Consider the following 24,717-nt stretch of genomic DNA (forward strand, 5'->3'; position numbering starts at 1 on the left):
GCCTAGAATGCTGCGTAAGGAAGGGAATACAAAACTCTGCAAATAATTCCACAATCCAGCTGTTCAACACAAGAACGAGTCGAAGAAGCGATACGTTCAAATACGTGACAAATCTCAACAGTGTAAAAATGTTTGGATCAATGATGATAGTTCCTTGGAGCATATTCCATTGAAATACAGGTGGAACAAGGACGAAATTCCCACCTGACGTATACACACCAAAATGGCGATCGGTTTGTTAAGATAGGGGAATATATAAAACTGCTCGTTTCTGCACAAAGTAAAGTGTATATAAATATATAAAAATTACATCCCTGATAAAAGGGATGTAATTTTCACTAGAAAAATAATATGTGTATGTTACAGTAGGTAACTTTAAAAACATTCTTAAGTATGGTTACCAATTATCTTTTCACGACATTGTTCGTTGGTACTGTCACCAAGTATACAAGGTATCCGAAAACTAGTAGCATAAGTGGGAAACTCGTGAATCAATATCTCATGGAGAATCTAAAAGAATCTTTTTAAAGGTTAAAAAAAGTTTTAGAATAAAGTCTAGGCTTCATCATATTTTAAAAGACATCAAACAACTGATATTAACCTCTTAGCAATCGATTTTTTTGAAATTTCACTTATTTGATTTACTTGAAAACGAAACCTCAAATCGACTCCAAATGTGATGTTTCGGAAACATGAAGAGTTTCCGGAGACTGTGTATATTATATCAAGTGTAACAATCAAATAAGGCGCATGTGGAACTCACAGATAGTGCTCGGAAGCCAACACTCCCGTGTTGAGGAATACCAGCACAATGATGAGCCAGTAGAAGGCCTGCGACTTGACGGCCTTGCGGCAAGAGCGTCGCAGCCGCCGGTTCACCTTGTCCATGTCCTTCTTCCAGCGCCGGAAACTGGACTCCTGAACCGCCTCTCCGTCCGGACCCAGCCCGTCCGAGGAGTCGCCCACGTTCAGGGCTTTGCCTGCAATATACCGAGAAAGATGTTTAAATTCAAGTTGAAATATCACGGGGATTAAATGATAACACCAACATGTTAACAGGTTTGCCAGCCTTGAACAGTGAAGGCCTAGAAAACTTCGATATGTAAACTCGGAGTGCTCTGTCACCCATATTCAACACGCTATAACTTTAAAACTAGAGTAGTTAGTCAATAACGGCGTGTAAACAACATTTTTGATTCATTCAAGCATAAGGCCAGTATAAAAATAACAAGTCGTGACAGTTGCCGGATGAATATTGACCAATGAAAGTTGAAAATTGAGGGAAATATTTATGCAGAGTGATCATCTTTACTTTACCACTAAACAAATCCAAAAGATTGTTACTGTGGCACTTCAGTTATGTGTAATGCTAAACCTAAAAGGAGCGTTAATAAATAAAAAATGTACTAGAATTCAAACAGTTACAGAATCAAACAGAAAATGATAAAAGAATAGGTTAGGTCTGCTGTTTGTTTATTCTTTTTAATTCTTCTGCAATGTTCAGTTTTATCATGGAACAAACTAAAACATTGGATTTGAACGTGGTAGTTACCGTCTTGGTTGTTCTGCCTGTCATCTTTCTCTGGCTCAATGTCCTCGGCCTGCGTGATCCAGTCCAGGTATCCTCGCAAGTCCTCCTCGATCTGCTGTTTCTCTCGCAGCTTCTGGAAGTCTCCTCGCGCCTTGGCCTTCTCTCTCTCTTTTGAGAACTCTCTGGAACATTGAAGAACATGTATTTAAAAGAATGCAACAATGTACTTGACATTACAAATGTAAAAAACTAACAATCGTGCCGGTTCCACGCAGAGATTGACAGAGAGAGGATATATTGCATCTCTATCTTGGCACACACTCCTTACTTTATTCCCAATCATACATTGTGTAATGTCCTTTCTGTTATTCTGACTTTTGATTGCCGACTCAAGTATTTGTTTCATTTATTCGTGCCATGTCTTTCTCGGGCGTCGATCCCGAGGTTGATGGCAAGACTCTAAACCGCAGCGGCAGACCGCTGACTTAATACAAGACAAAATAATAATAATGATTATTATCATAACATTTAGTATTAAGTCTGCCGTCTGCCGCTGCGGTTTGCAATCTGCTATCGACCTCGAAATCATACCTTAACACCTCGACTCCGGTGATGGGTCTGATTTGACCCAGTGTTTTTTAAATAAAAGATTTTGCCGCAAATATCTCGTTTAGGCTAATTTCCTTTTGTCTATTCGTTCATCAAATATTTACCCACACTTCGACTCAAAAATGATTAAAATCGGACACGTTTTAAAAAAGTTATTAGAATAATTGTGTATAAAAACACGCAAAAACTCCATTTCTTCTCAGTTGAATTCGAGCAGCCGACGAAACAGCATATCTCTTGCTCTGTCCTTCCGTCTTTGTCTCTCACAGTCCCGGGCAGATGTTGTCAACCATTCGGGCACATATCTAGTATTGTGATTTTTGTTTGTGACTTTGTTTTAATATTTTTTTTTTCGTACTGTACAAACGCAATGGCAAGGCAAAATTATTTATCTGATAATGAGATCGAAAAGCTACTTAACAGTTCGAACAGTGAGATCAGTGATGATGGCGACTTGGAATTCGAAACATTAGATCCAGAATTTGTAATAATAAATCCATTTAGTATTTTGTGTATGTATATAAATTTTGTTAATCGTCGAATCATTTTTGTATTTTCGTATTTAGAATATTGCTTTTATTCCGTTTTTTTAAATGAAAATTGTTAATTTAAATATGTTTTGTTGAAAAATAAAAGTTTCAGTATTTTTAATGTGTGTCATTCAATGGTTTTAATTGTGACAAATAAATGTGTGAAGAAAGTAAATACTCAACTTGAATTAGAATGCCATTATACATATAATATTTTCTAATATTTGCATAAGCAATCATCGTTTAATATGGCTATAAATTGAATTTATTTTCTCTTTACACATCTTTCTATTAGAGGTACAGCCACAAGGAAGTTATCAAATAAGTGATTTTATTTCTGGTATTTTAAATAATACACGATATTCCGGTAAATGCACACCATCGAAAATTTTAAAAATTATAGAAATAAAAATGTTTGTTTCCGCTGACGATCGTTTCCTGTCCCCCCCTCCCGCACTGCCCTCCACATTCCCCTGACCATCACCCGGCACCCGCACCTGCCGTGCGTCGGGGGCTCGGGGCCGTCTTCGATTCAGTTGTTGATTAGCTGTTGCGCGGCGTGTCCGCTAGGGCGGAACGAAAATTTTTTTTTTCTAATTTTGATTTGGAATAGTTGTATTAAGTTGCCAATTGCCATCAATTACCTCAATTAAAAATATAAATAATATCAGACAACGGTAAGAGCCCCCGCCAAGACATCGAACATTTACAAAAACGACAGTTTAGGGGATATTTGCGCGGCCTAGAAAATACTACAGAATTTATTAAAATAGGTTTATTTTATTTAAAAACATATTCAAATATAGTTAAATAGCTGTTGCAATCAAATATTTCTTTATTTTAATATACTTTGGCGCTGTAACACAGGTGCAAAGTGCGGGACGAAGCGGGGGGCGGCACCTGACAATCTACGAAATGCAGTGTTTTGTTTAAACTACTGTCGACAATTGTCTCAGGTGAAATGTCTCGCGTCAATTATATTCATGAGTACTTATTGATAAACGTTTTTTAAGTGAATTAAACTGATTTCTAGAAGACAAAATTTAAAATGTCCGATATTTGGTGTAAGTGCAGAGTTGAAAGAGAATATCCTACCTACGTATGAAAATGTGATGAAATTCTACGAATGGGTTAGACAAGACTTAAAAGTAAGGAATAACACAACAAAAGAACCTACGTATTTGGAAATTGCCGTAGTAGTTTGAACGAAAATTGAAGAATTGTGGATAAAATCTTCTATTCCAATTGTCACACACAAAATAATCTTACAGTTATCACTCGAAGTGTTATAATTTGAAAAAGTCTTTGAAAAAACTTAAGGAAGAAAAGTTAGAAGAGTTCAGAGTACAGAGTAGAAAGATTTTTGACATAGCTGCAAGTAAATGTCAAGAATTTGTAAGCTGAACTTGTTTGAGAGAAAAAAAAGTTCCAAAAGAGGAACAAATGTTTTTAGAAGACCAACGCACTAACTGACTAATGGCTTTAGGAAGAACTGATCTTATCCATAATAAAAAATTGCTGAATAGAACATTACGTACTCTCAAACAAGAAATGATACATAATAGATAGGATGAAACTAAGAACAATAAGACAGAATGAGACGCGAGCAAATTTTAACCGAAGAAAGAGTAACAGAAATTCCTTCATTATATTTCGATGGAAGGAAAGACAAGACGGCTAAAACTGAAGATCGAAGAGGCTTAGAGTGATTGTACAAGAGGAACATATTTCGATTATAAAAGAACCAGGTACTGTTTATGGGGTTCCAACATCAGGCAGTGCAAGAAATATTGAAAGAGCTATCTACAGATTTTTAACGACTGAAAAGATATCACAGATGGTTTAATGGCTGTTGGCTGTGATGAAAAATACACAAATACAGGGAAAACAGACAATCTCAACCATTGCAATGGATAATTTGTCTCTTACACTCCTTACACTCCAATGAGTTACCATTGAGGCATTTGTTTACCTATTTGGATGGCCCTACTGCAGGACCTAAATCATTTGCAGGTCAAATTGGTAATGCATTAGAGATATGCGAGACGCTGCCGTTGGCTAACTTTGAGAAGATAGAAGGTGAACTACCTCCACAAATATCCACAGATCTCAGTACAAACCAGAAATATTTACAAGAAATTACTACTGCTGTCATAAATGGATCCTGGTCTCCTGGATTTATTAAAGAGAAGCCCAGGTAAACTACCCCATGCCCGCTGGTTCACAAGAATTAATCACATACTGCATTTGTATATTTCTACAGAAAATCCACAACAAAATCTTGTGACTTTAGCAACGTTTGTCGTATAATCATACGTTCCTGTCTGGTTTACTATCAAAACACATTCATCCTGCAAAGATGGTTCAAATCATTTATGGAAGCTCATTAACAGCACTAGATATTTGTCCAACGAGTTGTTAGCGATAGTGGACCCTGTTATAATTTGAAACAGTTACTTCGCTCATCCAGAAAACTTGTTGTTGAGTATGATAACAGATTCACGTAAGCACATTAGAGAACTCGCTGCAAGACGCATTTTAAAGGCTCGTCAAGTTAATAAAAAATCTGTTTCTCGCATTTTTGAGGTGCCAAAAGTGAACTTAAATGCATGTTCTTACATAGACATGATTGACTGGCAACAAAATATATACGAACCCTCAATACTGTTGAATATTTCCGATGATCAGTTACAAGATCTTATTGAAAATGGAGAAGATACAGTGTTGAAGTTTATGAGACTGCCTTGCCACACCCAGGCTGTGGAAAGATTTGTAAAAATTGTGACAGAAGCAGTTCTAAGTGCATTCGACAAGACAAGACGAGAGGGATTCATAAAATCTAAATTAGCATCTCGAAAACTCATGCCAAAGTTTGAACCTAAAAATGGTTTTTTGCTATAAATAATGATTTTATTCATACCAACATAACTTTCTTAATCTGTGTTTAATTTTGAAATTAATGTTTTTATTAATTAAAATCTACTTTTATTTTATCATTTCATGCATAACATATTATATTTACTTATTATTTTGTTTATAGGGTGTTTAATACAAAACGTCTATAAAAACTTAAAAAATAAAATTTCAACTCTCTGGCGGGACCTCAAGATGTCGAGCTAGAAGTTCCAAATTGAGAACTGTTATTTAGAATTACATAAAGCAACTTTTCCCTGGTATTCCAATTCGAATTTCGAAAAAAAAAAATTTTTCATACAAAAGTGTTCCACCCTAGTGTCCGCGCTGCTGTATATCGACGAACCTCAAAATTTACGGAATACTAATTTCTAAAACTTCCATCTTCATACAAGAAACACAAGGGATATGTTATGAGTTAATGAGGAATTACATAATATCATATAAAAGTAAGGATATGAACGAAAAATGCATAAAAAGCCTTTTAATTTCATCATTTCAGCCGGGTCAATCTGGACCCTCCATCTCCACATCCACTCCAAACCATCTAAGCGTCTCTTTCTTAATCTCGTTGGCTACGCATTCTTCAGCCTTGCATTCTTTCCGGATCTATAAAAAGATCAAACATGGTTGTACTACACATACACCGTAGGGATCTCATTTCTGTTTACTTTCATCCTTACTCTTTAAATTTAATTAACTACATTGAGAACACTTTTTACTAGCGACTACCGTATTCAGTTGATGAAGTTTCCTGCGCTCAACCTTTTTCCAATATCCTTGCATTTTTACATCTTTACCTAATAACCACTTTTGCTTGTCATTTAAGGTATATTTGATAAATTTTTTTAATATTGTTATTGGTGGCAGAAATAGCTATACGAAACTGTTTTAGTGATTAGCAATTTTATTATCAACGGCTTAGCCTTCGATTTATGTAAAAATGGTAAAGTATTTGAAGACCTACCCAGACAACACACCAAGAATTAGGTTCATGACGAAAAAGGCACCCAAGATCACCATGGACACAAAATACATCCACTGCCAACTGTTCCCCATTGCATCTTGAATCTGGAATTATATCAACCACAATTAGCAAGTAAAATTACATATTAAATAAATAATAGTTAGTGTATTGATTACTATTGATAAAGACAATAAATATGTATATGGCATGAAAGCCATTATCGACAAGATGAAATTTAATGCTTTTATCAACAATATTGGTTAACCAGTCAGACGAATGGCTTCCCATGCTCTAAGCTTGAGCGACGGCTGCATAAATTTAGGTAGAAGATTTTTTTAAATTTATTTTTAAATTTCCGCAAACAGCTCAATTATAAAACCTACAAATATAGGATAAATGATGAAATATAGAACCTCAGTAAGCAGTTTAATTTTTTTCATATTAAAATCTGGAGGTATGATTTTTTGAATGCCAGTATCTCCTCCAAGGCGATGAGCATCATGAAAAGCTTCGTGAACGACGCCTTCGAGCATGGGGCCTACTACAACAAGAGGTCTACGATCACCAGCAGGAAGATCCAGACCGCCGTCAGGCTACTCCTTCCCGGCGAGCTGGCCAAGCACGCCGCGTCCGAGGGCACCAAGGCCTTCACCAAGTAGATGAACAGACCACCAACAGATGGACAGAAATACACAGCACTGTCCGGAAATATCCATCACTCAAGGCATTTACTTTGTAAACAGCCTATCGCACGAGTGGCTAATAGTACACATTTGCGAGTACAACAATAACAGTTATCTCCAATGATATTACAAACATATAGACACGATATTGAATGATTTTTTGACGTGTACAAAATAGATGTCGTGTCAGTGTTGTTGTAAGTTTCTTTCTGATTTTGATTAATTATTGACTGTTGGTTATGCTCGGGACAAGAATAAAAACACATTGACTGCTATGTTTATCCCACCATAGCTAACAATATGGCTGTACTATTGTAATACTAATACTAATCAATACTGAGAAAAATACTAATTATAATAATATAATAATGAAAAGTGTTTTATCTTCTTTTTTTTGTAACAAATAGATATAATGATATCCTCACTGGGATCTCCCGTGCTGAGGATTTCATTTACATATTATAATTACATTTAATTAGTGTTTTTTCTGAAACAATTATAAATATATTACGTGGTGTTTTTTTGTGTCAACGTTGACAATTTTGCTTCAGTCGTGCTAGCCTAAAGGTTGGGTTAGGTTGCTAGCCTAAACGTTAGGTAAGCTGTAAGCTTAAAGGCTAGGTTAGGTTGCTAGTCTAAACGTTAGGTAAAATTGCTAGCTTAAGGTTAGCTTAGGTTGCTAGACTAAACGTTGATTGCCAGCTTAAAGGCTAGGTTAGGTTAGGTTCCTAGCTTAAGGATAGTTTAGGTTGCTAGCTTAAAGGTCAGATTAGGTTGTTGGCGTAGGTTGTTGTCAGTAGTTTTAAAAGGCAACTTTAACTTACAGAATACAGCACGTCCGTCCATCCCTCCAGGGTGATACACTGGAACACCGTCAACATGCTGAGGCCAAAGTTATCGAAGTTGGTGATCCCGAAGTTGGGTCCCTCCCAGTAGAGAGAGCAAACCTCTCCATCGGCGCAACGAAACCCCTCATCACCACACGGATGTGGCTCGTCCACTATTTTTCCTGCAGATAAGTAATTTAAAAAACATAAAGGTTAATGTGATTCTTTTTTTATAAAAAAAACAACACAGGAAGCCTTGAAGGAAATATGTTTCCCTCAGAGCCAGTGTCTTCTTTGGGGATGCTGTGTGGGGGTCTTTTTTAAGGAGATGAAGGAGTGAGGAGTAAGTAAGGAATAGAGGAAACACAGAGACTCGAAAATCATTCCACATCAAAATTGACCTATTCTCAAATTGACGTTAATATCAACATTGTACAAATGTTATGCACGCAGATGACATGTTTGACCAAGTAACTTTGTACTACATATTTTGTACAAAGTAAAACATATTTGTATTATAGACAGACTCATTGCCTGATGGCAATTGGTGATGATCTGGCTTGTAAGTAGCACAGACCATCAGGGAAATAAATTCCCTATGAAAAAAAATTGGATTGATTATTAAATTCACTCTGCAGGAGAAGTAACAACTTATAAACCAGCCACCAAAATACATAAAAACAGACGACTCACCAAAAAATAGCACTCGCATTGAGTTTAGCTCCTCGATCTTCAAATTCGGCAGCAGACGGCAAATCGGCACAATAATATTTGCATTCGCACTATGAGATTATAATATGTCAACCAGCTCTCAAGAGAGTAGAATTTTGAATAATAATGAATTAGCACATTGTAATTCCAAAGGTAATGCCACATTATTGTTACAAAAATATTTTACTCATTTAGTCTTAAGACTGGCCGCATACATACGTTTTCCGTATTCGATTTCCGAATTCGTTTTCCGTATTCGGACATCCGAATGCACGGAATCAGTAGAAAATACATTAACTGCCGCACACGTTCGTTTTAGTTCCGAACGGAACAAATTCCTTACGCACGTTCCGAATGCGAGCCGGCGCGTTCGGAGAAACCGAATGGAAAAAACCTAATGACGTCATGCGGAACGCAGCTATTGCATACAGTTTGTTTGTGCCGACGCAAACGTTCGGAAATTTCTGTTCAGTAATTCAGTGTTGCCAACGGATCTTGACCTAATATCGCCGTTTCTCATACATAAGTAAAATTTGTCCCCAGAAAATAAACAAATTTCAAGAAAATATAAAATTTGTCCCCAGAAAAATAAATTTCATGGGGGGGGGGTGGCTAGAGAATTTCGGGATTTGAAGTAGCTTAATTGGCGACCAGTCGCCTTTTAGATTTTTTCGGCACCGATTCTCGCTCTGAGTAGCCTAAATGGCGATATATCGCCCTTGTTGGCAACACTGGTACTGACGTTTATACATTCCGAATGAAGAAAAACGAACGTTTGCGCTAGTCTCACGGAATTCCGAATACGGAAAACGAATTCGGAAATCGAATACGGAAAACGTATGTATGCGGCCAGCCTTATTCGACCTCTTTTGACAAACGATATAATTCGGATGAATCCATCTGATCAATGCAAAGATGACTGTAATTCATTATCACTCACCTGCAGAGCAAAATCTATACAAAACTGACCAGAGATGTCTCTGCTGTCCACTATTTTTAATTTTAATTTAAAAAAATTTATTTCAACTAATTTAAAGTCTACTGCTTTTCCAGCAATTTCTACCAACTTATCTCATTGATGATGCCAGTTATACGAATCACTCCCCATTGAAATACTTGTAGAAGCATTCCCACAATGTAAGGAAGGTATAGTTAGAGATGCATTGTGAGAGAAGTTAGGTTAGGTTACACTTAGAACCAAATGAAGAGTCATACCAGTGGAGTTGTTATGACAGGCCTTGTGCAGCTTTCCCGAGAAGAGCTCCAACCCGATGATGGCGTAAATGATGATGACAAAAAGCACCAACAGGGCGATGTGGAATAAAGGCACCATGGCGCGTAATATAGAATTTAAGACAACCTGCAAACCTGCAAAGGAAACATACTAATGTTAGTTGTAAGGTTAGGTTATTTCACACAAATTCAAATGAAACAATGTAAATACGAATATGAGTATATTTATGAGGAGCTGTGTCGAATTCATCAAACTCAAGAAGCCAGTGTCAACCAATACATATACAACATATCAAAGGTATCACGGTAAAAATCACAAAATGATTCCCCTTTCTGCTGGTCACAATTTGTTCAAAATCTGAAATGGACCTAGAATCGGCGTTAAAAAAAAAGAAAATGGCGCTGATTGGCTATTAGATAAAAATGTTATATTTTAATTTACCTAAAACACCTAATCGAAAAAAAAAACAGTAAAAAATGACAACGATGGGACTATCATACTGAAACAAGCAACATAACTTATGATTACACTTTTTTAATGTGACTCCTCACAAGAACGCCTCTGTCTGTGCAGTATATAGCTAGGGAAACTATTTCGCCATCCCGCTGAGCAACATTGTGAAACGGGTAAAGGAAGGGGCTGTAGAAAGAGATTTGTTAATGCAGGTCTTGAAGAGGCCCAGATTAAATGAAGGAGGTAAGACGGATACTGGTATCTCGTTTCATAATTTTCGACTTGCACAAAACCGGATCGGAGAAACGAAAAACATTCTCAAGAAGTCAATATCAATTGTGAATGGTTGTTCCGCTCGAATCTGTCTGTATTCACGGATGTGATCAATACTGCTAACTCCTACGAGCAGGCTCCATTGAAATATCTGCAGAATAGACTACTTGCATTACACCTGGCAATCGGTCCGTCAACAACGGATTATCAATCAGAGGAACCACCCTTTTTTGCACATAGTCAAGCAGGTTCATCAATTGTTTGGAATCTCCTGCCAAGAGGTGGCTTCCAAATTCAACATAATATACAATCATCATTATTTACAGACGAACCGACTTCCTTTGCACAGAAGCAAAGGGGTAAATATTTGGGAGCTCCAGCACAGAAGTGGCTTCCAAATTCAACATAAAAATGCATCCATAATTACTTACTGACGAACCTCCCTCATTTGAACAGATCAAGCAGTTTCATCATTTGGAAGCTCGAGCCCAGCTCAAATTCAACACATGCGTTCATCAGTACTTACTTGGTACTCCGGACACAAGTCTGAGAGGCCGCAGCACCCTGAACGCCCTCAGGGCTTTCACGTCGAAGCCCTCCTTCATTATGTTTGACAGGACCGTACTTATCATACTGGAACACAGAAAACTTTCATCAATAACCTCATGGATAAGTGATTTTAATTGTGGTAACCATAGATAATAGAAACAAGAGATGGGCAATAAATCATTATGAGTATAAGGAGTTTTGTGAAAAGTATAGCTTGCATCCAAATACAGGGTTTTCCAATAAGAGGTGATATTTTGAATAGCCCGATATTTCGGTAGATGTTACTTTTGAAGCTGTCATTTTTTGACATTTGACAAGTAGAAACTACGCCATTAATAAAAATGGAATGATACACGGTTCAACAACGCATTGAAATGATTAAAATTCACTTGAGTGAATCAAATGCATATCATCTTGAGTGATGAGGCCCATTTCCACCTCAGTGGCTTCGTCAACAAGCCAAATTGTCGCATCTGAGGCTCGGAAAACCCAAATCAAAAAATGTTATACCAAGTTTCCCGATACTGTGTATTTTGAGTGAAATACTGCCTATGAAATATTTCCAATACTCCTCAAAAGTTTCTCCTGCGCAGTTAGATTTTTGGCGTTTGGACAGTATTGTTTATTCGTTGACGATATGTAAATACCTAAGAATATAAAGAATAAATAATGAAACTTACCCTATGACGACTATAGTAAAGTCTAGTATATTCCACCCGTTCCTTAAGTAAGCACCCTGATGCATCATAAACCCATAAGCTATAATTTTCATGACGCATTCCGCTGTGAATATTACGAGGAAAATGTATTCTATTTTTTCCTGAAATATAAAAAAAACAAAATAGAATTAATGAATATTTATTTTTCGGAATAACTTTATTGAGTAAAACCTCAAATTTTAATATTTAAATATTGAAGACAATATTAATGATTTCTAAACGAAAATCTGAAACAGAAAAATCAGAAAAGGAAACGGTCACATCTGGGACTCGAACCCAGGATCCTTGTCTTTCCGGGACAGTGCTCTACCGACTGAGCTAATGGGACCCTATTCCCCTCGGTCACTTTTAACTGTATCATACTTCGAATAAGAACCACTAACATTATCTTCATTTTTTCACCGCACATTTTTATTGGCAACTATCTTTTTATGTATGATCATAAAAATGTGCGGTGAAAAAATGAAGATAATGTTAGTGGTTCTTATTCGAAGTATGATACAGTTAAAAGTGACCGAGGGGAATAGGGTCCCATTAGCTCAGTCGGTAGAGCACTGTCCCGGAAAGACAAGGGTCCTGGGTTCGAGTCCCAGATGTGAACGTTTCCTTTTCTGATTTTTCTGTTTCAGATTTTTGTTTAGAAATCATTAATATTGTCTTCAATATTTAAGAATTAATGAAATCTGAGATTTTCATGGCAAAAAGAATTATGTATTATGTTTTTTTTGGGGTATTATGCCTTGTTGCTCTTCCTCCTTCTTCTTCGGAACACTGGGGCAAGAAAGCATCAAAACTGCAGGTCTGCAAAAACCAAGTTTCCTCTTGAGACAGAGGAATTTTATAAACTCAGCTTTTACGGATGTGACAAGCCAGAAAAAACAGACAATTTCCAAAAGGATCTCATTTTCGTGCATTCAAACTCGGCCATCCTGACAAATCGGCTTTTGCCTTAAAGCACTTAAATGAAACCGGCCATTACTTTGGACTTGTTGCCGATGGTCTGGAAAGACCCAAAACGCATCGAGCATGTCTAAATACAGTGGCAATTAAATCCTAAAAAATCCAAATTAATATTAACTGAGACTACGGGGAGAACTGTAGTTCTCGGTCTCCGGTATTTGATGGATATACTAAAACTATATTAATTTAACTAATTATATAGAAATACATAAATAAATAAGAGGATTGAGGCCACAAAACGGTACCACTACTTTATACATAAACACACTCTTAACCACAATCTACACATCTGCCTTGATGATGGACAGTGTAAAGTGTAAAGCTGTCCGAAATTTGGCGAAGGAGAAAACGCAACACAGCATAATATCGCATAAATAAATCAGGATGGTATTAATAAAATATCAAATAATCAAAGATGACAAAGCAGTAGATTCTGTGCTAATTTGAACCCAAACTAGGAAGGGGAAAATATTACAGGACAATTGTTGTCTCACCGAAATTCAAATGTACTTAATCCATTAACACTTGGCTTCTGATTACTTGGAATGGATTACACTACGTATTAAACTTTGCTTCTGCATCCAAGCAAGCAGAAGCAATTCTACATGGAAATTAAGAGAAATTTACTATAATTTTTGATAGTTCGAGCTACGTATCATAGATGGCTCTAGTGCTAGTAGCAAAAAAAGTTTACAGAGTTCTCCAAGAGATGTCTCTAGTATATAGGTTCGCCCCTTCAGTTCAAAACGTGGTGAGCTAGCAGTTAGGTTTCTACTAACAGAGAGATTTTAGAAGCATAAGAGAACGGACGCTAATCTTTCAATTCGTTCCTGATTATAAGAGTTTCTAAAACCACTTTAAATAAAAAATGATACGTTAATGTTAGCTCAGAGGGTTGGAGCTGGCAACCCAGGTATCACAACCTCATACATAAGCTCACATTTCACCATAACCTCAAATAACACATCTTTTGTCCTGGTGATGGACACTGCAATGCTGTCCGAAACGTTGGCTAAAGAAGGAGTTAGTGCAACACGGCATAACACCCCAAAAACAAATAGCAAAAATAAGAGTTTCTAGTCTAGCATTTTGTTGTAAAAGGAGTAATTATTTATAAGACCCATTCAGAAAGTAATTAAATGAAAGATTTTTTTAAATTTATATAAGTTATAACCTAAAAATGTCAATCAACTCCATTTTGGTTGTTTTTTTGTATTTTGTCCCTGTTAAACGACAATTGTACGCCCGTTTCAGCTTTTGAACAGACTATGATCAGCTGATAAGCACAACGACATGTCCATTACGCTGTCAGTTGATCATAACTTGTTCAAAAGATAAAATTCGAAATGGCTGTCTTTGACCATTTGATGACCATGTTACATTTGAATTTCTTTGAAAGACACCCACCTAAAAATGAGAAAGCAGTAAACTGGTGTCTGCCAAACTAAATAATAATTGTGAAGATAATGAAAGAAAGGAACTTACCAAATAAGAATTAGTAACATTAGAGTCGCCCATAGGATAGGGCGTGTATACAGCTAAAGCCACGCAGTTGGCAAAGATTGTCGTCAAGATCATCCATTCAAACGGTCTGAGAGAATGGAGTTAAGAAAAAAAATTGTGACCAGGTGATATGTCAAAATTTTTAAATAATTTTGCTTTCCTTTCCCTTACTGTGCTAAAAAAATCCACGCGTTCCGATGCTGTGTAGTCAATACACATCTCAAAATAAGCGATTTAATATAAAAGTGATAATAATTGTAATTTAATTGCTGGAAACATGAAAAAACCATCAGCAGATGCTAAAATAAAGCTCGAGGGGTCCACATCTAACGACGGTCCACGACCAACTGGCTGGCGGCTAGCACACACACAGCTATGCGGTCGTAGGTATCGATGGTCTAAATAAAAATACAACTGCAGACGTGTGGATTTCTCATGTTCCCGTATAGCGAACTAAAGCGGGACATGAATAGCGTGTCATTTCCTCGCACACTCTTCGTGTAGCATTGTCACACGGTTGATTGTATTGTGTATTTGTTTCTGATTTTTAACAAAAATCTCTTATTTTTAATTGAATTTGAAAACTATGTTAAATTTTACTTTTTAATTCAGTGAATAAATTTATAACGGAGGAATACCTAAAATCTGAACGCAGAATTTATTATATTTATAGAGTTATTAAAGTTATTAGAAACAATGTGTAGTAAATACACACCACAGATAAGGAAAGGTTAACCTTGAGTTCTATTTTAAATGCTTTACATTAGACCACTGAATTGAAATTCGCTATCTTTTCCACGTTAATACTGAACAAGAATACAAATTTGCAATATTCAATGTTCACAGATGACTTAAAACCATTCTGTATATCGACTCAAATCCCTTCCTACCAGCTATATACGCTACATAGTTCCCCCGCCTTTACACTGTAGAGACAGGGGCGATCGTGCGGCGTTCCTCTGCAAAATGATACAGTTTCCATTGCACATTGGGCAAAAACAAACTGTCTAATCTTCAGTACCTACACCAAAATGCAATGTCCTCTCATACACTAAACAGCAGATCAAGTGTGAATATTTAATAAAAGCTTTTAAACTGCTAGGTTTTGTCAATTGCAATTTTGACTCATTCTATGACCCAGACTCCTTTATAGTACCAAGTGGAGTCGAATTGTATTATCTGGGCTCTGTATGAATCATTTTACATTTTTAACATTCAAAGAATTCATAAAAATTTCTTACGTTGCTTATTTTTGCACCTCCATCGAACATATACATATTTATATCCATCTCATTTTATTCTAGACATGTCAATCTACCATTAACTAACTAGAAAGTGTTTTGTTTTATTAAACTTCAACATTACAAAACCAAACTTAGGTTGCCATGAGGGGTGTTTATAATTGCCATTTATTAAAAAAAAATTATTGAAAATTATTCTCATGGCTTACACATGTGTGTTTTTGTGAAATAATTATCACAATACAGTTAAATTTATAAGAAAAATATTCATTCACTAACGAATGTAGCCACCGGCCAACGGCTGGAGTCAAGGGGTGGTTTACTGGGTTCAAACCCCCCCCCCCAACAGGTTCAGTTTTGCATAGGAAATGCAATTTTGTCTTGCCACCACCACCTTGGATTGAACCCCCCCTTATGTGAATGCTACAGTTACGCCCGTGGGTTTATCTTGATTGAACATTGTACAGAATAGAACTACAGTATGACTCCTGCGTCCTTGTTAGAGTGACAAGGAAGTAAGTAGGCGTATTCGGATGAGTGCGAAGTATGTTGCAAAGGATACTTCCACTCCACCACGTCAATGCACAGCTTCCTGACGGGGTTCTTGAGGTCGAGGCACCACAGGGCTCGCTGGGGCCGCTCAGGCTGCACCTTGCCCCCGCGCCGTGGGGCCTTGCGGGCTGCGGGCGAGGGCTTGACGATGGGCGCATAGGCGCTGAGGCCCGGCGCCACGGTGGAGGGGGGCGCCGCGGTGGAGGGAGGGGGCACCGCGGCGGGCGGGGCGCCGCCCTCGGCATCGGCGCTCATAGCCACCCGGCCCTGCAACATGCATCGTTCAAAGGTGAAGAAAAAAATTATCAACAAACGCAGCGAACCAACTGGGGTGACCTATGGTATGGCAGAGGTGTTGGTTATCCAATAAAAGGTTCCCGGGGCATCGGTACCCAAACCCGACTCCCAAATTGAATAAAGGTTAAGAAAAGTTAAGAATAGTTAAGAAAAGTTAAGAGAAGTAAAAAGTTAAGAGAAGTAAAAAGTTAAGAAAACTTAAGAATTTCTCTATTAAAAGTTTTTAAAAATTTTAAAAGTTAACATATCTATTATTTATATTTTTTAAATTGTCTCCGGTGATGTCTAAATGACATCTACATTATTTCGATGGCCCAATATTGAACGGACACAAGTCCGAAAAACCATAAATTACGTTATAGATATCAAAAAATTCGCCAAAAGGAAAAAGCAAGAAAACCAATAAAAAAATGTCGAAAACCCTGAATACAGGGTTTTCCAATAAGAGGTGTTATTTTGAATAGCCCGCTATTTCGGTAGATGTTACTTTTAAAGCTGTTATTTTTTGACATTTGACAAATAGAAACTACGCCATTAATAAAAATGGAACGATACACTCTTCAACAACGCATTGAAATTATTAAAATTCACTTGAGTGAATCAAATGCAAATCATCTTGAGTGATGAGGCCCATTTCCACCTCGGTGGCTTCGTCAACAAGCAAAATTGTCGCATCTGGGGCTCGGAAAACCCAAGAGTTATTGTTGAAAAGCATCTCTATTCTCAAAGTGTAACTGTTTGGTGCGGTTTATGGTCTGGCGGAGTCATTGGACCTTACTTTTTCGAAAATGAGACTGGAGCAACAGTTACGGTGAATGGATTGCGCTATCGAGAGATGATTAATGATTTTTTATGGCCGGAATTGGATGGTATTGATCTGGACAACGTTTAATTTCAACAAGACGGCGCTACGTGCCACACAAGCAACGAAACCATTGATATTTTACGATTGAATATCAAAATAACTCCTCTTATTGGAAAACCCTGTATATCCAAATATTTAGATGTACCCAGTTTTGTACTAATCAGTTTCAATTTAAAAGTGTCGATTGTGTCCGCGCATTTAATTAAAACGTACAAATTTCAGTGAAATCAGTGGAAATTTGACATGACATGCGCTCAAACAAAATATTGATTATCTCAAAACAGCAGAATTGGACTTGATGCAGTTTTAAATACTGGGCCATCGATTTGTGGTTGAGTCGGTGATGGATACATTTGAATAAAATGAATAAACACAATATAACATACCTGGCTACCGTGTCTCTACAGCGACCCGTTTTGCCTCTTTTTCCGAAAATCAGTTTCCCTCCAAAAGCGTCCAATTTCAAACTTCTGAAGAGATTCGCACTTATTCTTTCTTCCATGCGATTTGTTTCTCCTTTTTTCTACCCAAAGAAATCCTTAATACTTTCTTGAATTATAAAATGATTACACCTGCCTAATATTTAATAAAACTAATAAATATTTTATTCATTTGGTCTGTTATATAAATACATAATATAATTATAAACGATTATTTTCATCTGTCTTTTTAATACAGTATAAGTGCTTAGAAAAATCTTAGTATTTTTTTCTTTTCTTTTGTGTCTATGGATATATATCAGGATTGTTTCGGAGTAAATTCTAGTAGTTGCTTTGGTATATTTGTGGCGTCAGAGAAGAGTTGTGTTTTTGGCTGAATGAAATTAGTGCTGCGATGAGAACTGAATCTCAACAATGGTCCCCTGAAAATAAAGAAAACCACAATTAAAATCACGAAAAAAATAAAACTTTTGTGATCTATAAAAAAATTTATATATAAAGATGCAAAAGTCGGTCATTCTGAATACATGTAGGAAGGATAATGAAAGATTTTTTAAATATTTATGTTGAGGGATCAGTAGGATTTATAGGCCCTGTTAGAAGTTCTACCGAGCCGAACCCTCTGATATGAAAATATCTGGAGTCGGTGAATCATTTTCCCATTTGATCTCTGGTGAGTTGACGTGTTGTTCTTGTATTGTTTTGTATTTATTTTGCTTATATAATTGCACTTGCATAATGTTGATTGACTAGATGATCATTTGTGGAAAAGTGTGTGGAAGGGTTTAGTTTTTCCTATGGGGAAGATTTAACCCGGACATAAAATCGGAAGTTTAAAAATATTATAATTTTAAGAATTCATCATATTATATTCCCTCGGCCTCCGTGGTCGAGGGGTAATAATGCTTTGGACTAGCAAGCTGGAGGTTGCGGGTTCAATTTTGTATGATTTATTTACGTTATTTCACAAATCACACATTTAAAAAAATATTTTATAAAATATATTACCTACAAATTCAACAATAACTTTGAGTGTACATTTGAAACTTTGCAGCAAAGACGAGCAGTGGCTAACTCAATATTTATAAACAGAATTTTAAACAATGACATCAACTGTACCGAACTTCTGTCCCTTATTAACTTCAACATACCTTTGAGACGTACACGACATACAGTGCTATTCCACAGGCTAAATTATGAAACAAATGCAGCATCTAATTTGTCAATTAACCGAGCTCTTCATACTCTAAATAATATTTGTCTAAACTATAACATTGATATTTTTTGGGATTCACTGCCCAAATTCAAACGTGGCATCATGTCAATAATTTAAACTATTCAATGCGCATACATACAGACACACACACACTCACACATACATTAGACACGTCCAGAGATGTGCAAAATGGGTACCCAAAACCATTTGAAATGCAAAATGGAAATGGGTCAAAACTTTTCGATTTGAAAATGCAAAATGCAAAATACCTATTTTCAAAATGCATTGAAAATGCAAAATGGTTTCTCAGGTCAAACAATTGAAATAATTATAGAATTTTTAAACAATTTTATCATTTCATAATGGACATCAATGTAGAACAAACATATTACATGATGGTAAATCCAAAAACACCACGACTACAGATTATGAAACCACAAAAAATTTGCGCAGGACTAATATTGTGAACGTAAAAACATAGAAACTGCTATCTAACATATATTACAGCGGCCCCATGTTGAGTATTTGAATCAGTATTTTTTGTAATGGTATCACTCAATTGCCAGAGCTCCTACCAGGGAGCAACTTGACAAATGTAAATTATCTCTCATAGCGAGGTTGAGGACCGACTGATATTTGGGGCTTATGAAAAAAAGATGAGTGGAGATAGTAGGAAGAATGTTGCAAAAAAGTATTTAAAATGGAAAATTCATTGAGAAAAGCATTTAAAATGGAAAATGCAAAATGGTTTTTAGAAAAGCATTTAAAATGCAAAATGTAAAATACCCATTTTGCATTTCCATTTGAAATGGATTTATTTGAAATAAAGCACATCTCTGGACACGTCACACACACACTACACACGTCACCTGGTAAGTAATAAGTAATAAACATACCACTTAGCAGACATTACAAGGAAACATATTGTACTGGACACCTACGCCAGTAACATCGACTGTAAATGCCGGTTTCCTCTCGGGGGTACCTTGGGTAAGGATTTTCAAAGAAACACAACTTGCGAATGTCGTCGGACAACTGACTGGTTGTGGCAGTTGTTTGCATATTTATTGAGTTTGAATTCAACACGTGTTAATGTACAGCAATTATTCTTATCTCTAAACAGGATGCATGAGAGCATTAAGGAACCAAAAAAAATAACTAAATTTTAATTACTACCGTTAAATCCCATTTGATACATGATACGTGTCCGGTGATAAGCTTTATAAAGGGATTCGGCGTCGTTAGATGCGTGATAACAGTACATATTCATTTCCTTAATTATTTTAATGATTATGTCCATCCACCTGCTGTCCGGTACACATATCATAGGTGCCCAACATGAAGTATCTTATTCCTGTATATTGTTTCATCTCTGTAAATCATGTACTGTTTGTTTCTATAATATAAAATAAAATGTGCGACACTTTTCAGAGTGGAAGATACCCTTCAGTATCGTCCTGGTGTGAGACCACCATTCATATTTGAAACATTGATTAAAATGGCTTTGGCCATGTTTGGTGACCAGATATGAATAAGTATAAAGTAGAGTAAGTAAGTATAACATAAGTAATGAACAAGTACTCCCTGGCTATTTATATATGACTCTTACATAGCTCTTGATTTCAACTTAATTACTTCAAGAAATAACTATTTTTGTCGTGGGAGATGGTAAAATATGAATTAAAGTTCCATTTTCCCAATCAAAGTGTTTAAAGGATAGGAAATACACTAAAATTATTAAAATAACCCAAACTAACACCCTAAAAACCTATTTTTTGCATGTTTACTTAGACATCCATCTTAGATATCTATGTTGAAATCAAGCTTTGTTTTTTTAAAGAGCATTGCTTTGCATGCAGTGGAATTCAACAAGTTAACCTAAATTTCTTTTGAACTACGATAACTACCGACAAATACGACAGTTGCCAACTCGTCAGGGTAGCCGATGCACATCGTCTTAAATACAGGTGCTCAAAATCCCCACAATTTCATCACAAGTTCTATTACCTCAATAATTCCATTGAATTTAGCATTTATTTTTTATAATCCAGCTATTTTAGGATTTTCTCTCACATTTAGGCTTTAAAAATAGAAATTTAATTGAAATTTTGTTGCTAAACAAAACTAAATTTGTTGCTAAACAAAACTAAATTTGTTGCTTAACAAAACTAAATTTGTTGCTAAGCAAAACTAAATTTGTTGCTAAACAAAACTAAATTTGTTGCTAAGCAAAACTAAATTTGTTGCTAAACAAAACTAAATTTGTTGCTAAGCAAAACTAAATTTGTTGCTTAACAAAACTAAATTTGTTGCTAGGCAAAACTAAATTTGTTGCTAAGCAAAACTAAATTTAGTGAGTTTTCACAATTATTGTAATATTATTTTTCAATATTTTTTTCCACCCAAAAAGGTTCTCCCCACAAAAATCCAATGCTTGAAAAATTTTACAAATTCCCCGCAATTTGGGGAATTCACCACAAATTGGCAACCCTGCATCTCGTCACACTTCAAAACTTCGTAGTTACTTGCGATTCTTTGTTGAATTACGGGAATATTTTTTCAGTTTACCCGGGTCTAATTTGTTAACATCTCATCTAGCCTCGTAAAATCGTTGTGTATCCTTTACTGTCACGGTTAGAAATATAATCTAAACGGTGTTAGAAAGAGGAAACGAAACGCTTTATATTCAAATCTAGAAGATAACCAAATAAAATGACAACTCTATGAAACCATAAGTTCCGGCTGCAATTTGAGAAAAAAATTATAAATTAACGAAAAAAATGAGGTGACAGTATCTACAATACATTTGTCTTATATGATTTTTGTGTTTTTTTGCTATCAGTAATTTTTGTTCAGTGTTTAGACGAAGAAAATTAAAGTGAGCCATTATTAAAACGTAAAGCGAGCCATTATTAAAACGTTAAGTGAGCCATTATTAAAACGTAAAGTGAGCCATTATTGAAGCGTAAAGTGAGCCATTATTAAAACGTAAAGTGAGCCATTATTAAAACGTAAAGTGAGCCATTATGAAAACGTCAAGTGAGCCATTATTAAAACGTCAAGTGAGCCATTATGAAAACGTCAAGTGAGCCATTATTAAAACGTAAAGTGAGCCATTATGAAAACGTCAAGTGAGCCATTATTAAAACGTAAAGTGAGCCATTATGAAAACGTCAAGTGAGCCATTATGAAAACGTAAAGTGAGCCATTATGAAAACGTCAAGTGTTCCATTATGAAAACGTCAAGTGAGCCATTATTAAAACGTAAAGTGAGCCATTATGAAAACGTCAAGTGAACCATTATGAAAATGTAAAGTGAGCTATTTTTAAAACGTAAAGTGAGCCACTATTAAAACATAAAGTGAGCCATTATTAAAACGTAAAGTGAGCCACTATTAAAACATAAAGTGAGCCATTATTAAAACGTAAAGTGAGCCACTATTAAAACATAAAGTGAGCCATTATTAAAACGTAAAGTGAGCCATTATTAAAACTTTTAATGTTTGCTTTAAAAAAATTAATATTTAAAAAACTATATGTTCATTATAATAATACAATTTGAAAGGGTATTTCATTACTCATTACCTTTCTAAAACAGTTTTTAGGATACGTTCAGAAAGCTGAAATACTCCGAAATTCTGCCAGAATATGTCAGAGGCCTGAACATTTTATCCTATATTTCCATAAAATATTGAAAAAATTTAATAAAACAAACTTTGTTGGTTGTCTGTGATGATGTTCATAATGTAAAATGTTACGGTAAATGCGTAAAACTATTCACGTATTCTAATTTTCGAAATTGAAACTGAACTGAGTGATAAATTAGGTACCAAAATTATTTTAAATATGTTTTTCTAAATAGGTTTTTTGCTATTGCTTTTTTTATAAAACTTTTTTAACTTCATTTTATTACAATTAATAGGCAAGAAAAATATTGTAAAAAACAACAATCTGATAAATTTTTAAAATAAATTAACATTATTGCCCAAAACTTTATAATGAAGATCAAACTATATAATTGAGTTTACTTCAAAAAATGTTTTGTAAAAAAACCAAATTTTGGCAGTACCCCAAGATATATATACATATAAATTTTTTTTGTAATTCTTAGATAGATATCTATAACAAAAATGTAAATGTTCGTTTGATCAAAATCTTTAATGTCCGAAATTTCTTCACCGATTGCTTTGAAATTTTTATACAACGTTGAATTAGAATACGCGTGTGTTTCTACATACCAGTATTATATAGATGTCACCTGTGACAAGTAAAAACATATATTTAAAAAAAAACAGCGTTATCTATTGGACGTAAAAGCAACACGCGTTAATCTTTCTCTATCTGTACAGACAGACTGAGTAACAGCAACGCAACGGGTACAGCTAGTTCTTAATAAATAAATAACCATAACTTACGAGAATCGCCACAATTCAACTTGTATACGGCCAAATAATAACGTAAATGTTGTCAATCTAGCCTAAAATTCAGCCCCTTTATAACAAGAGTCGTTAATTATAGGTGTTAAGTTACTTGTGTAGTTAGTCTGCCGCACAGACATAGGAATTAATAGACGAGAAGATAATGGCGAGGGGTAAAATCAACTGTTGAAGAACGAAGGGGGTTAAGCTGACTGTGATTCGTCAATAAATCAATCTGACAGTAAATAGGCATCTCGCATTATAATATCACCATTTACTTCTTAAAAGTAAAATCTGCTTTTGAATGAATAGACATTTTTACATGGGAGCGCAAATTACTCGCCACGTTATGAACTAATTTGCGAAGTCCAAATTCGGCAAAGTAAATTTCTTCTGTTTGCAGAGTCGTAGGTAAATTTCTTCTGTTTGCAGAATCGTAGTTAGTTTCAGAGTATTTAGTTAAGACACTTTTACAAATGTTTCATAATTTACTTACCCCAGTAAACAACGATGAGCACACTTGAGAATCGCTACATTGTGATGTGATAGTATATGTTTCTAAAACTGATCCATATAATACGGTGTGAATAAGCTTAAAATAAAGTAAAATAATGCTTACTTATGGAATGTAATACGACAATTGGGTTTATTCTCTTTTTCACATCTATTTTTACAAGTTTTCATATCACAAGTCAACATTTTGCCGTGTTATTTCGTAAAATGAACCGATGATGCCTCGACCATAGTTCGCACAAGAATGATGACGTCACGTTTTCAAATTTCACTTGAGGCCATACGCGAGCCCAGCCGGCTCCAATGGAACCGGTATGGGGAGTGGGGATAATACGCTTTTAATCAATTAGGGCAGGTCTACTAATATTCATATGTCTATGGTCTGCATTATTCTAAGGCTTAGCCGAAGATCGATAGTCCCGCTGACGTGGGCAAATTATTATTATGATGAACAGACTGCCTATTACCCCCCGCGGCCTGTGTCCCTGTGGCAGTGTTGCCAAATCGATTTTCAAAATAAAGTTAACCATCTTCCGAAAAGGAGCTGAAAAAGAGCTAAAGCTTAATTTTTTAAATTATTTTCTGGATTCCCCACAACATTAAATGGGATCCATGGCTTAGCGAATTTCGGGAACAAATTATTCCCAACAATATTTTCAAAGCGAATTTAAAGGGATGATTACCATTTTTTTCCAAATCCACGAGGGGGGAGG

The 24,717-nt window shown here is 35.7% G+C and overlaps 2 protein-coding genes across 2 annotated transcripts in view; one reads left to right on the top strand and one right to left on the bottom strand.

The window, feature by feature from the left end:
• Positions 1–24,717, bottom strand: part of Ca-alpha1D (Ca[2+]-channel protein alpha[[1]] subunit D) — a 229,062-nt gene that overhangs the window by 106,809 nt on the left and 97,536 nt on the right. The window contains exons 2-11 of the mRNA XM_089649395.1: positions 17,804–18,279; positions 16,266–16,522; positions 14,445–14,550; positions 11,961–12,100; positions 11,258–11,364; positions 9,987–10,139; positions 8,058–8,242; positions 6,551–6,654; positions 1,553–1,713; positions 764–980 (exon numbers count right to left, since the gene is read on the bottom strand). Coding sequence (XP_089505521.1) covers positions 764–980; positions 1,553–1,713; positions 6,551–6,654; positions 8,058–8,242; positions 9,987–10,139; positions 11,258–11,364; positions 11,961–12,100; positions 14,445–14,550; positions 16,266–16,510 — 1,418 coding nt within the window. The 5' untranslated portion in view covers positions 16,511–16,522; positions 17,804–18,279. The remainder of the gene's footprint in view (positions 1–763; positions 981–1,552; positions 1,714–6,550; positions 6,655–8,057; positions 8,243–9,986; positions 10,140–11,257; positions 11,365–11,960; positions 12,101–14,444; positions 14,551–16,265; positions 16,523–17,803; positions 18,280–24,717) is intronic.
• Positions 6,789–7,209, top strand: LOC149409864 (histone H2B-like). The gene is made up of 2 exons (XM_089649056.1): positions 6,789–6,817; positions 7,026–7,209. Exons 1-2 carry the CDS (start codon positions 6,789–6,791, stop codon positions 7,207–7,209), a joined length of 213 nt encoding a protein of 70 aa, XP_089505182.1.

Source organism: Hesperophylax consimilis, chromosome 29, assembly GCF_061612785.1.
Source record: "Hesperophylax consimilis isolate HC1 chromosome 29, BYU_Hcon_1.0, whole genome shotgun sequence".
In the NCBI taxonomy this organism is placed as follows: Eukaryota; Metazoa; Arthropoda; class Insecta; order Trichoptera; family Limnephilidae; genus Hesperophylax; species Hesperophylax consimilis.